This window comes from Carassius auratus, chromosome 6, assembly GCF_003368295.1.
Source record: "Carassius auratus strain Wakin chromosome 6, ASM336829v1, whole genome shotgun sequence".
Classification (NCBI taxonomy): domain Eukaryota; kingdom Metazoa; phylum Chordata; class Actinopteri; order Cypriniformes; family Cyprinidae; genus Carassius; species Carassius auratus.
Genome location: NC_039248.1, coordinates 18,305,879 through 18,320,774, shown reverse-complemented (window position 1 = coordinate 18,320,774; position 14,896 = coordinate 18,305,879). Strand labels below are relative to the sequence as shown.

Here is a 14,896-nt window from a genome sequence, read left to right as displayed (position 1 = left end):
GCACAAGTGCTTCCCGTAAGATCCTGCGAGGAGGGCATGTGTCCTCACTTTTTGCCAGGGTAAACAAATCTATTGAAATCAGTAAGTGAGTATTTGCACGCAACTCTTGACATCAAAAGTATAAAAAAACTCATGAGCCGTGTTGATAGAAGCCTAACTTGAAGTTGATTTCTCCTCATTGCTAAAATGTATTTGTAGAGTAGTCAGATGTTATTTATACAACATGCATTATATATATATATATATATATATATATATATATATATATATATATATATATATATATATATATATATATATATATATATATTTGGATGGATGGATGGATGGATGATATAATAAATATTTACAAATCCTTTCAAAAACCCTTCAAAGGTTGAAGTATGATGGAGCAGCTACTGATGATGCAAGAAATGGGCAAAATAGTAGCAATTTTGTCTTGTAATAATGTAGTACTTTTCACAATAAATTACTTTTATTAGGCTAATTAAATACTCTACATTCAACAAGAAGTCTTCTATTTTATTTATTCCAAACCAAATTCAACAGCAAGAGGACTAGGAAACATGCACAACAAAAATTAACGATTGTTTTATTTAGGAAGCAGGCAACAAGTGTCATACTAATAAGTGTCGAAACGAGCGGGTTTAGAACGCTTATTTTTAAATTATTAAGCTAAAAATCTCGCTCTTGTAGAATACACAGTTTCGCGTACTAGGTTCTACGCATAGACTGTATGGTTTTACGTCGCGTCTAGACTTGCGCTAAGCGCGTGCGTGTAGTCGTAGCGACGAGACGCTGTTATTTACGGTTTGACGTGGACCGTCACCACAGCAATGGCGGATGCTGTAGGGGAAGTGCTTGAAGGCAGCTGGTAAGAAAACTCCACTGATCATGTTTATCGCAGAACCATTCACAGTTTCCAGACTTGATATTGTTTTTGGAACTTGATGTCCGTTAAAGAAAGCCTGATAATGTTGTAGCTTTTACACGACTGCCGTTGCTGGTTGACAGCGAAGCTGTGCTAAACAGCTAGTCTGACTAGCTAAAGCAGCCAGCTGTTTTCCAGACCTTTTCAGCTGTTTGACATTGTCATTTTATTCATATTGTGATCTGTATAGTACGCATTTAAGCGATTAAATGACGTTGTGTTTGAGTAGAAGTTGGTGGTTAAAGCAGCTTTTGCTTGATGTTAGCGTAGCTTTTTCATTACCACTTCACTATGGCCAATATTTTCAGTAACGAGTCATATTTTTAATTATCTACTGAAATAGCAAAATTGAGTGGTGGATTACTTAACTGTGATTTATGTATTTATTTAACGAAATATATGTTAGATAATACTCTTTGTAGTAATTTTTTCGAGGACTGTTCCAGTTATGTATTGAACAGGAAAGTTGAATCGAGTATTATCATCAGAGACTCCTCCTAGGTTAATTGTTTTTTTGTTTTGTTTTTTGGAATGGATGAGTGTGTTTGCTTTTGACAGCCAAACTAAACTGACAACTTATTGACGTCATTTTCTTCTTTCTTTCTTTCTTTTTTTCTTTGTGCTTTATTGTTTAGGTTTAGAAATAAGTGCAACAGAACTATTCTGAAAAGTATTCTGAATCTTGTTACCATTTGTAACCGTCTTTTACCTGCAAAGCACTCTTTTTCCTCATAATCTACTTGTTTAAACGGTTTTGCTTAACATTCTAGAGAGAAACTGCACAATGACAATATGTTTGTCAAATATTGTTTTAATATTAAATTTTAAGTTGAGTGGTTTTTCTACAAAAAGAAGAGGTTAACACACAGAAATCACAAAGACACAACTCTTTTTGTTTGCATTTGTGTCCTCTCCCTCTTCTGTTGAATATGGACCTTCCTGTTTTCACAGACAATGACCAAAAAGGACAAATGATCCCATAGGAGAGATAAGTGGAGCAAAGTGTGAGGGTGACGTATATTTCAGTCTGTAATATCAAAGTCCATTAGCTAAGATAGCGCTTTAAACGTTCTTTAGCTCCTGTTTTACCTAAAAAAAAGAAAGAAAGAATATGTTGGCTCTTAATATTCCAATCTCATTATTAAGACATTCAGCCAAAATATCTGTATGTGGCATTTTTCTCACCCCAGTTTGGAATGCTTGGTATGGCTGTTTGTTCGACAGCTTGGATCTTATTTCCTAAGAGTATGTCAGGAATTTAGAATGACGGTGAAACCCACTATCTAATCATCAATAATCAGCTTAATTTGTATTACAATTTGGGCTTCTTGATGTGTTAAACTAATTCCATTGATGTAAATAAATGTCACTGTAGTCATGCTCTCAGGGTGGATCACAGATTATTAGACATTGCGAGAATGTGTCTAAATAATCAGTTGAATGGGTAGAAAATATATATAATATGCAAAAAAAATATAATAATTACGAAATGAAAGAAAATCAGTTGGTCTTTATACATATTAAATGTTTGGTGCTTTTTAATTGTTAATTATTGTGTGCATGAAAGAATTGGAGTGTTTGTGGTGTGTTTGAATGAGTGATGCACATTGTTTGATTCCAGAACAGTTGTTTTCAGCACGTGTGTGTGTGTGTGTGTGTGTGTGTGTGTGTGTGTGTAGAGAGAGTGGGGCTTTGTCTGAGGATTTTTTTTCATGGTGGCATAGCAGATGGTAAAGAGGCCTCAGAGGATTTATTTCTGTTTTACCTCAGCTAAAAATGCAATTTAGTGCAAGTGAGTGCTTTCCCTCTCTCTCTCTCTCTCTCTCTCTCTCTCCTTAAAATCCTCATGCCAAGTTCTTAGCATGTTTTGCCAGTGTCTAGACTGTTTGAGTTTGTAGTATCTTCGAGAGAAACCGGAGGAGAGTGGAGTGCTGAATAGCAGTGCCTGAGCATTTGATCAAGGAGTACCTGAGCATTTGATCAAGCTGTGCCCCTTTTGACTGAATATTGCTCTTGAATTCTCAACAATGCGTGTTCTTTGCACAGCCATGTCACCTGTTGTCCACAAACACACTTTTTTTTGTTGTGGCAATATTAATCTCTGAATAGCTGCTTGGCATATTGCTTATAAATGATTCATGTCACCGTCTGTTCACGCTGAATGCTTCTTGTTATCTGCCTAAGCTGTTTTTTATTGTTTATGCACATTGTTTTTATTCCTATTTAATAAGTTTTCCCAACATCTCTGACAGCCAGTTGCAGTGCAAGAAGTGGTCATTCACCTGAAAAATACAGATTTTACATGTGATGATAATGACTGTTCAAATTGTTTTCTGCTTCTAATCTAATATGTTGTGCTTAGGCATGGGCCGATTACAGGTTTCAAGGTATACCGTGATTTGAAAATTTCATGGTTTAAAAACCAATTATATTTTCTATTATACCGTTCCTGCAGTATGCGCTGTTTTCCATGTCTCCTCGAAGACTGAGAGTAGGAAACACTGACCCCTCCTCCTCCTGTTGGTACGAGTGAGCAGTCAGACACGTGTGTGTGTGTGTGTGTGTGGGATGGCCTGGGTACACTCAGGGGGGCAGGGTTTAAATTTTTTTTTTGAAACACCCCTGGGCGCTGTCATTGGCTAGCGAACCCCCACCTGCTGTTAGCATTCCATTGACTCCCTTTCATTTTGGCGTCACTTTGACAGCGAATAACTTTACATCTGAGGTGTTTAAAGACTCAATTTGTCCATTAATTATTTCTAAAGATACATGAAAATTTATAAAAGGCCCCATTACCTTGTATCTTACCTTATGGCCCCGTAGAAGCAGTTTTTTTTAAATTGGCTAATGATTGTGTCATAACCTGCGACTCTTTGTTGCACAGTAGAGAAATTACCGTATGGACAGGAGGAGAAGCTCGCAGGGAATATTTTACTGTCTATGAGGCAATCGGGGGGACATGGAGGCATGAAGTCAAGGGAGAAGCCCATAGAGAGTCCATAAAAGACACGGGACAAAATTATTTAACAACGTCTGAAAGATTTGGTGGGTGATTCAGATTTCTCTTGGCACAGCGATTAGAAGACTTACAATTGTCAGTAGGGCTGTAACGATATGCGATATGAAATCGAAATCGCCATATGCAGGTCCACAAACCTGTATCGCGATGTGAGAAGGCAGAATCGTGACACCCTTCCTGTCCAGATCCAATGCTACCACATTTTTTAATTACTATAAGTACTAGGGCTGCACGATATTGGGAAAAAAATGACATTGCGATATTTTATTTTTCTGCAATTATATATTGCGATATTTTTTCTTAGAAACAAAAATGGGGCGAGCACGTTTACATTCTCATTTTAAATTATTTAAACATCGACACCATCGTGTAAATTGATTAATATGCGCGAGGGAGAGAGAGCAAGACCGCGCTCGTGTTGTTTGAAGATGGCTCGCTCTCTCTCTGTCTCTCTCGCGCGCGCTCTCTCTCTCTGTCTCTCTCTCGCGCGCTCTCTCTCTCTGTCTCTCTCTCGCGCGCTCTCTCTGTCTCTCTCTCGCGCGCGCTCTCTCTGTCTCTCTCTCGCGCGCGCTCTCTCTGTCTCTCTCTCGTACGCGCTCTCGCTGTCTCTCTCGCTCCCTCTCTCTGCCCTGTTAAACTTGCATGTGGTTTTCACTCCTGTCAATGATAAACTTTCACTCTATGATGGTTAAGCTGTGCAATTAATCCACAAATCACATTCGTCAAGGGCCCGGGGAGCAGCTGCACTCAAAAAAAAAAGTTGTTGAACGAACTTAAAAAAATTTGAGTAAACTTTTCCACGAAATTTAATTACATTTTCCAAACAATATCGAATTAGTTTGAAATGATTTGTAGTAATCTTGTTGTACAAACTTAAATTATTTTAGTCAAGACAACAAAAAGAAAATTGGTCCATTCTACTAGATAAAGTTTTGCCATGCCTAATAGAGAAAGTTGTGTCAGGTTAACTACTCTGAATTTTGTCATGCCTACTATATAAAATAATGCCATGTTAACTACATTCAATTTGGTCATGTCTACTATATCTAACAATGCAATGTCAACTACAAACATTTTTGTCCTACCTACTAGAAAAAATTTAAATCATTACACTTATCTAACTTGATTCTACAGTTACTTCCAAATGAAAGTGAAATACATGTTCTATTACATTAAAACCTATTTACTGTATACCTATAGTCTACTCCTGTGAAGAAAGTCAATATGTTAAAAGTCAGTCCATTTAGTAAAAATCTGTATTTAAAACATGAGCACATTTAACCTTGAGTGTCTTCTTAAAACTGCAAATATGGCAATTAAACATGCTCACTAAGTTAAAGGAACACTCCACCGTTTTTTGAAATAGGGCTTATTCACATTATTTCCTACATTTAGATAGGTGGGCAAATGCATTTTTGTGTCAGTGCATGCATTGTTTTAGTTTGACTGGGTCGGCGTTAGCTTAGCTTAGCACAATGAATGGAATCCTTTGTTGCCAGCTAGCATGGCCGGAGTAAAAGTGATAAAAAAATAAATAAAACCCACCTAATTACTTCTTGTGGCCTGCGTATTCACAACGAGTACAAATAGCGATCCAGATTAACACTAGGCGATTTCCAAGGCAGATACTGACTTGGGACTATATTATGGGGAAGCACTGCTACTTCGGTGCAGAGAATCACGCAACACATGAAAACATCAACTCTATGTGAATACAGGTATAATATGGGTCGATCTATACATGCGTCATGATTAAAATAATCACTTACTCTGTGGACAGCTGTCCATTTGGTCCATTCGGCGTGGGGCGTTTTTTCCAGTTCACTTTGTCACACCGAAAAAAAAAAAATCGAGTACTGCAGAATGGATCAGCGCCGTGAAATCCTCTGTAGATGTGACGCTCATCTTGATCTGACGTGTTGAGCCTGGTCATCAATGGCAAAAACATGTCCCACTCTCTACAGCACAGACACTCTATTTCCGTCGGTTATAGATTGGCATATTCCCCCACATTCACACCACCAGTTCATGTTGGCTCTCATCCTCACGTCCTCAGGCTGTTGAGCGAACGCAACCTCCTCCTGTCGTTCTATTTCCAAAGCACGCAGCTCGTCTTCTGTAAACTCTGGTTCAAATAGGTATGGTTCTGGTTCTTGACTGTCTGAGAAGTCACCCTCTTCGTCTCTCTCAAAATCAGCCATGTTCATCGCCATTCGTGTACTGTAAGGAAAATAACCAGGCAGCTACTATTCACGCCGGTATGTTGACGGAAGTCGTGGGATTTCATGTGTTGCGTGATTCTCTGCGCCGAAGTAGCAGTGCTTCGCCTAAGCAGCAGTGCTTCGCCTGTGCTTCCCCATAATATAGTCCCAAGTCAATATCTGCCTAGGAAATCGCCTAGTGTTAATCTGGATCGCTATTTGTACTCGTTGTGAATACGCAGGCCACAAGAAGTAATTAGGTGGGTTTTTTTTTTTTTTTGATCACTTTTACTCAGGCCATGCTAGCTGGCAACAAAGGATTCCATTCATTGTGCTAAGCTAAGCTAACGCCGACCCAGTCAAACTAAAACAATGCATGCACTGACTCAAAAATGCATTTGCCCACCTATCTAAATGTAGGAAATAATGTGAATAAGCCCTATTTCAAAAAACGGTGGAGTGTTCCTTTAAGAAATGACAATGCAAATAAAACATGAGCATATAAGAATATAACAAAATGTTATTTTATTTTGTTTTCTTAAACATGAGATTAAATGTGATTGAGAGACTTAATCACCTCTGCTCATCATGCAAAAATTCAGATACAACAAAAACACATGAGCATACAAGGAAATAAAACAGCATTCACAAAGGGATCCTCAAACAGCACACCCAAGTGAAGAGTTTTGTTTTCTGCGCTTGTGCTTTGGCAGACAATTTACACAAGTTCAGCTCGAGAATCATTTTTTGGAGCACCTTAAAGGGTAATGGATCTCCTATGGATGAGTAAGATTTAAAGAGTATATTTGTCCAAGTAGCATGGCTGTAGCCAATAAACCAGAAAGCACCTCCACATCTTCCAGCACAATGCAGATATCTTCAGGGTCTTCTGTTGCATCAGCAAATTCATGCCTTCATCACAGAATCCCTAAAAGGTCGTCTTTATGTCCGCTTCGGTTCTTGCAGGGTCATCATCCTTTGGAAAAAAAAAATATATATAAAAATTGTAAATGTATGGCATATATATTAAAAAAAAATTATACAGCATGTTTCTTTTTTTTTTTTTAAATGAAAACCCCAATACAAACATTAAGAAATGTGCACTCAGCTTATTTTAGACTTGTGGACCTCAATGGAATAGTTCTAAATCATTAATAAATAATGGTACAGTAGTGTAATAAAATGCTATAATGTGACACTGAAAATACACATATTTGGAGAGAAACAACAGTTATTTTTAGTGAACAACTCCACTTCCACAGCACATTCAAACCGCCACGAGCCATCTTAAAACAATGCTATGGCGTTCGGTCACCAGATCACAACCCAACTCAACACCTTTGGCAGACTGTGTTCCACTTTATAATGGAAAATACAGTGCCTCTGTCAATATCACAACAATGAATAACTATGCTACCTTAAAATCTCTAACTATCACTCAGTGACTGTTTGAAATTTTTAATTCATTTAGATTAATGACATTAACAAATTACATTTATAAATCCAGATATTCTCAAGAGCCATTGATACTTCGGTAACACTTTAGAATAATCTCCATTAGTTAATGTTAGTTAATTCATTAAGTAACATGAACAAACAATGAACAATACATTACTGTATTTATTCATCTTTGTTAATCTTAATGAAAATACAGTTATTCATTGTTAGTTCATGCTAATTCACAGTGTATTAACTAATGTTAACAAGCACAACTTTTGATTTGAATAATGCATTAGTAAATGTTGAAATTAACAAACTAAGATTCATAAATGCTGTAGAAGGATTGTTCTTGCTTAGATCATGTTAACTAATGCAGTTAACTAACATTAACTGATGGACCATTATTATAAAATGCTACCGATACTGATTTCAAATCAATATTACTTAACTTTAACCAAAACTGGGCACAATTAAAACAACTGCTGACAGCACACCCTTCCCTCATTCTCTGAAAACGGTTGAGTTACTGAGTACAAGCTTTTTTTCAATTTTCTTAAGAACAGCGCAGTCCTTGGCACCACCAAATTGGTGCAAATCTTTGCCAAAATACAGGTTTGTGTACTTTAATTTCATCTGTAAAATCATTAGTCACTTTATTTTCAAACCAACATAGATGGATGCAATGCCATTCACCTAAACGAGCGCCTTGTAAAATATATTACTTTATTACTAAACAAACGGAATTACTTTGTATGTTAAAGGTATATATATATATATATATATATATATATATATATTTTTTTTTTTTCTCTTTAAGTGTGACGTGACATACAGCCAAGTATGGTGACCCATACTCAGAATTCGTGCTCTGCTTTTAACCCATCCAAGGTGCACACACACACACACACACACACACACACACGGAGCAGTGGGCAGCCATTTATGCTGCGGCGCCCGGGGAGCAGTTGGGGGTTCGATGCCTTGCTCAACGGCACCTAAGTCGTGGTATTGAAGGTGGAGAGAGCTGTTCATGCACTCCCGCCACCCACAATTCCTGCCGGCCCGGGACTCTAACTCAAAACCTTTCGATTGGGAGTCCGACTCTCTAACCATTAGGCCACGACTACCCCGTGAAGCCTGGAATTAAACTGCTGTTTTTCATCAGGCCCAAAGTTTATTTTCCATTTCCGTCACTAATTAAAGGGATAGTTCACTTTCAAATTAAATTAGGTATGTTTTAGCTCAACTTAAGGGCATCCAAGATGTAGGTGTCTTTTGTTTTCGAAGTAGTTCACATTTTTATATTTTTAGGTCAAACCGTTCTTGTCTGTGTCTCACATAATGGAGGTCTATGGTCACCACCTCAAAGAGCATGCACAGAGAAGTCCAAATTAAAGAATTCCCCATCGTATGTACACATTGATGACCTAAGACACAAAACGAGCGGTTTGTGTAAGAAAATTAACAGTATTTATTTTGGTTTTATCTCCTGTACACAACCACGTCCAACTGATCTGAGTGTGCGAGTGCTTCTGGCTTAGTCTGCACAAGCACGGAAAGCGCCGGAAGCGATCTCTCACGCGTGTACGTCACTCATTGTTTATTGTTTACCACACAATACACCACCAATCTGCACTGTCTGAAATATAATGCAGTAACTGTAATTATTTGTTTATAATGCACCCTATAATCGTTGCAATTACAATAAACACAACACATTACTCACTCTATTGACAGCGTGCCATTGGGTCCCTCTGGCATTGGACGTCGCCTCCAGTTTATACATGGCAAACTAAACGCAACGTGCAAAACGCTGCGGCTCAACAGCGGAGGAAACTCAGGATCTTCAGTCAGGCTGGTGTGTGATACGATAATGTCCTTGTTGTCGTCTTGTAGTTGTTCCATTCGTGACAACATATGTTCTCCAGTTCTGTTGGCATCTCACAACACTTGCTACTAAAACACCACCAATTTTTAAGAGATCTCGGTCTCTGAGGCTTGAAGACGTGCTGCCGCAGCGGATGATTCCATGATCGCTCTGGTTCAAATAAATATGGCTGTGACAAATTCAACATTGTCTGTTGATATATTGAAATCGTCTTCCATTGCAATTTCCTGTACATATAAATATGTTTAAATCTTCACAGTGTAAGTTAACACTTCGGAAATCTCTGTGTAAACCATGGACAGTAAGTGGAAACAATAAGTGCGCTTTCCGTGCTTGCGCAGACTAAGCCAGAGCGCGCACACGTCACACATCAGGAAGCACTCGCGCCCTCACATCAGTTGGACGTGGTTGTGTACAAGAGGTAAAAACGATATAAATACTGTTCTTTTTCTTACACAAACCGCTCGTTTCGTGTCTTGGGTCATCAATGTGTACTTACGGTGGGGAATTGTTTAATTTTGACTCCTCTGTGCATGCTCTTTGAGGTGGTGACCATAGACCTCCATTATATGGGTCACAGACAAGAACAGTTTGACCTAAAAATATCAAAATGGGAAATACTGCGGAAACAAAGACACCTACATTTTGGATGTTCTTGAGGTAAGCTAAAACATATCAAAATTTAATTTGAAAGTGAACCATCCCTTTAAGTTTTGGTTCCTTGCCACTGCCACCTTTGGCGAATGGGGATGCTTGACTGATTGCATAGACACTATTGGAAGAGAGTTGAACTGGATGATGACATCACTGAATTAGGGCTGCAGCTATCGATTCTTTTTGTAATCGATTAATCTAGCACTTAATCGATCGATTAATCGAGTAATCGGATAAAACGATTTGTGTGTGTTTTTGAACAACCAAAACAAATAATGCATAACAAAAATGATGTGGCTGTAAAATGAACAAGCATTTGGCTTTTATTTCTCAACAGAGGTATTTATTTCCAAGTCCAAAAGTTTGGCTCCAAAAGTTAAGTGCCAAGTTGGCATTGCCAACAATTATAGAACAATGTACAGTTAAGTGAACTTACTGTAACATGTATAACATGTATTGTAAAACTAATATGAATATAAACTTAGTTTTTTGTCTTCTTAATACACAACATTACAAAAAAAGGATTGCACCTTCTGCAAATTTAGTTTAGTTAACCTGAGAACAAAAAATGAATATAAAATAAAAAGCCAAACAGGTACACAATGTATAAAATGTATAAACAAATTATGTAAATAAAACAATTATAAACAATTATAAATAATAAGCTGTAATCTCAAAACAAACATCAAAATGTACGTGTGCGTGCGTGCCTGTGTTTGTGTGTGTGTGAAGGGGTTCTTTTTTTAGGCTATACTCTCTTGCAATTGAACGTGATAGTTACGTTTACTACTTTAAAACGTCATCAAAGTTAAACATCCTATCTAGTCAAACCGCATCACGACATCGCTACAAATGCAGTATGGGATTAAAATCAGCGAACATCAATAGGCTTAGACTACGTTAACTTACCTTGTTTCAGCGATGCTTGGTGAAACAGCATAGAGTGGATGTCTTCTGTTCAGATGCTGAATCATGGAAGATGTGCTGTTGTGGTATGCCAGCTCTATTTTGCAGTAGAGACACTGCACCTTGTTCTCTTCTTTATTAAGTGTGTAATGATCCCACACTTTAGACAATTTCTGCCGTTTATTTATAGATCTATTCTCCGCCATCGCGCCAACTAAATTCAAAAGGTCCGTGTGAATAAACGGTCCGTGTGACACAATCAAATCCCTGCGCCGCGCGTATAGTGCGCGTCATAGGAATTTAACGAGGCTTCGAGGCAGAGTTTTTGCCTCGAGGAATTTTTGTAATCGAGTAACTCGAGTAACTCGAGGAATCGTTTCAGCCCTACACTGAATAATCAATGAACTGACTTTTTCTTAAAAAAAAAAAAAAAAAAAAAAAAAACTGTCTGTTTGTTATTGTCCTCTTGCATTATCGACAAACTATTTTCCTGTTTAATTATGCTGCTTTGACAATGTGTATTGTGTAAAGTACTACATAAATAAAGGTGAATCGAATTGACTATTAAGAACTGTGCTTATCAAACAGGATGATATCACGTAAACCTAAACCAGTGGCTGTGTGGAGTACAAAGGTTTAAAGAGAAGTTAACATCAGTCATTTAATTCATATCGGAGCTTTACAATTTACTCAATATTTTAAAATTAAAAAAATGTACATTAACTCTTTACCCATCAGCAGTTTTTGACTCTATACTCACCAAATACTACATCATATTCATCTTCATTCAGGTAGATGCATAGCCCCTTGAGAATGCACTCTTGCTTGGTCTCCATGGTGGCATTGTAAGAAAAGAGACAAAACATTTTTTTAAGTTCCGATATTCATACATTTGACACCCTTCAATACACATCTCTGAGCCATTATGCATTACAGAGCACGATATCAATAGCTTGTATTAAAAAGCAATATATAAAAAATAAAAAAAATTTAAAAAGAAAACTGAAGAAAAAAAAAATACTACCTGAGACACTGGCACCATCACATCTTGAATCTTTTTTCTAAACACTCCACCCTTTTTGGTAAACACTTTTAGCAGATCATCAGAGAACAGATCCAGTTTGGACATGAATTTTGGAGTGTAAAGGAAGGGTTGTGATCCGATGAAATTCATAATTTATCTGAAGACATAAGTTACAGAGGTCTTGTTTATGGGCAATTCAGCAAAGACAAAAAAGGTTAAAGTGCTACAAAGAAAACTAAATATTTAGTACAGGGTCAGGGTGACAACTTATTTATGACAGAAATCATTTTCGATTATTCCTCTTGATATATTAATCGCAAGTAACAGAATAACATTAACTTACACATACAAGCGCTTGGAGAAACAAAACGTTATTAGCTGCCTACACAGACCTAATGTCGGTCCATGACCATAACCTAGCTAGCAGAAGAAATGCAAAAACTCCACTTACAATTACTGAAGCAGCGAAATGTAGTACTTACGTCGCTAAAACACTATTTGTTGTTTAAGACGAGAGACTTCGTGAACGATGTGAATTCAGTCACGAGCACGTGAACTTAACAAGCGTGACTAATCTAAAGCCTTCGATTGGCTGCTGTGCGCTTTGATTGGCATCTCAATCGTTTTAACAATGACGAGCAATAAATTAAATATAGATGAGGAAGACCTAAAATATACATTTGAAACTTTGTCACCCTAACAACAGCTGAATACAGAGTAAGAATTTAAAATCCTAGGGGACAATTTGGCCATTTCTAATTATCGGGCGTGTCTTATGGCCCTGGTTTTATACATTAATTAATGGTACTGAAGGGTTTTCTGTTCTCTCTTGTTATGCGATGCTTCATTTTAACGTTATTTGATACTTTTAGTAAAAAAAGAAAGTCTGCACCACGTGCTGAATCCAGAAACCTAACATCAGCTACAAAAGACACACTTAAGAGCTATTTTCATACAGTGCTTATAGAAAAATAACTTTCTGGTATGCAACAAGATATTAAGAAAGCATATTTTAATTAGTTTGTTAATTAAATAAAATTAGATGGACGGTGATAGATAAGAAAAAAAAGGCCACTTACCCATCTCACATGTTCGCTGCTGAACAATCCATCTGCATCCGTTTCCGTTGATGACGTGCATCCGGTTAAGACGGACAAAAAATATTCTTGTTGACTCAATTTAAAAAAATGTTGTAAACCTAATTTTTTACATCGCGATATCGATGCTTTAACGACACATCGTGCAGCCCTAATAAGTACTATTTGAAGTTTACATTATAAAATATGTTTTGAAGGAGTCGATTAACGCGGATACGCGTTATGAGTGATTTTCTCCTGATAACCCCGAAAAGAACTTAAATTACACTTTCAGTTTTAATCGTACAGATAATAGCAATACATCAATCAAATCTGTAAAGGGTTTACTTTTTTTTTTTGGATACAGACATGACAACAAAATTTTGTGCACTTATAAAATAAAGATAACAAACAAGGTGTGCTGTCCATTTTTCACGTCTCCCTTCATTATATCTAATGTGACCACGCCCCCGTGCTGAATGCGCTATTCAGATTCAAACTGAAGTGCGCGGCTTGAATACGCCCATAACAGAAGAAAAAGCAGCGAGACTGTTCTTCAAGTTCTTTTTATTTTACTGTTTGCTTCGCGATGAGAGGAATAAGACATAATTCACCCCAAAAAGATGTGATGTGGTTGAGGATTTGAGAAATGGATTTCCTCAGAAATGGATAGTTCTCTATTCAGCAGAGATCATAAACATGAGTAAGTCTCTTTATATTTATTTATATACTTGTACTAGTTTTCATATAACGTGTAAACATTTTACTAGTTAGACCAAACTATAATTCCTGACTAAATGTATAATTAAGTGAAATATTATGAAATTTCAATAACAATATGCAATACTATATCATTCAAAAGCTTGATGAAAATTATATAAATGTAACAAATAAATGTAACTGTAACAAATGTAACAAAAAAATGGTGTTCTTCTAATTTATCCCCCCTAAAAAACCTGAAAAATATTCTCAGCACTTTTCAACATTAATAATAATAATAATGAGAAGAAGAAGAATGATGATAATAATAAGAATGTAAGGGTTACATTCTTTCTTGTAACCCTTCCCTCTCAGTCACAGCTGACTGAGAGGCTCATTATGCTGGCCTTTTTCTTCTCAGGTGTAAATCACAATGATATTCATGATAGTTGACGCCTACTCTCATATGACTTTTACCAACAAAAAGTGTCTTAGAAAATTTAAATCAATATACTGTTTTCTGTAGGTGAGTAAACAAGATGATTTAAACATAATTTAGAAAGAAAAATTCTAGGCTACAAGCTACAGTTCTCAAAAATCCCGGGAACCATTGTTCTTTATTTGTTTTTTGTTTTTGCCTTATTCAAGTGTTTTAACATATTTAGTTTAAGTCTGCGCAGTACGCTCAACCCCCAGGAAGTGCGTGCTTCTAATTGACTTCACTTGACTCCTCTGAATCCAATTGGGTCGCTGTGTCCATTTCTTTTACTGTCTATGGGTACACTTCACATTCAGTGTTCCTTTCCATCTCGCACACAGCCACGTCCGCTGAGCTTTAAAAAGTATAATCACTCTCAGACGAACGTGGACAGATGAGCTCGCATGCGCAGTACAACGTGATGCGAGGCTGTGCGCGAGCCCTCTTGATGACAAAAATAATGTAATGCTGACGGTGCGTGGATTGCCGAGGTATACTTTGGCCATTACGGATTTGGTAACCGGCCGTTTTTTGCCTTATTGTAACACTCTGTTCTGGATTTGCACAATCTGCGTTGCAA

General features: G+C 37.2%; 1 protein-coding gene and 1 long non-coding RNA gene across 3 annotated transcripts in view; one reads left to right on the top strand and one right to left on the bottom strand.

Moving 5' to 3' along the window:
* The first annotated feature begins 775 nt into the window (after nucleotides 1–775).
* LOC113099086 (TBC1 domain family member 23-like) overlaps nucleotides 776–14,896 on the top strand; it is a 35,551-nt gene continuing 21,430 nt past the window's right edge. For both annotated transcript variants that reach the window (XM_026264172.1, XM_026264166.1), the window contains exon 1: nucleotides 776–874. In XM_026264172.1, the coding sequence (XP_026119957.1) occupies nucleotides 837–874 (38 nt within the window). In that variant the 5' untranslated portion in view covers nucleotides 776–836. The remainder of the gene's footprint in view (nucleotides 875–14,896) is intronic.
* On the bottom strand, nucleotides 11,496–13,227 carry LOC113099213 (uncharacterized). The gene is made up of 3 exons (XR_003289321.1): nucleotides 13,143–13,227; nucleotides 12,064–12,220; nucleotides 11,496–11,869 (listed from the first exon to the last, which is right to left on the bottom strand). It is a non-coding gene; the product is annotated as an uncharacterized LOC113099213 (long non-coding RNA).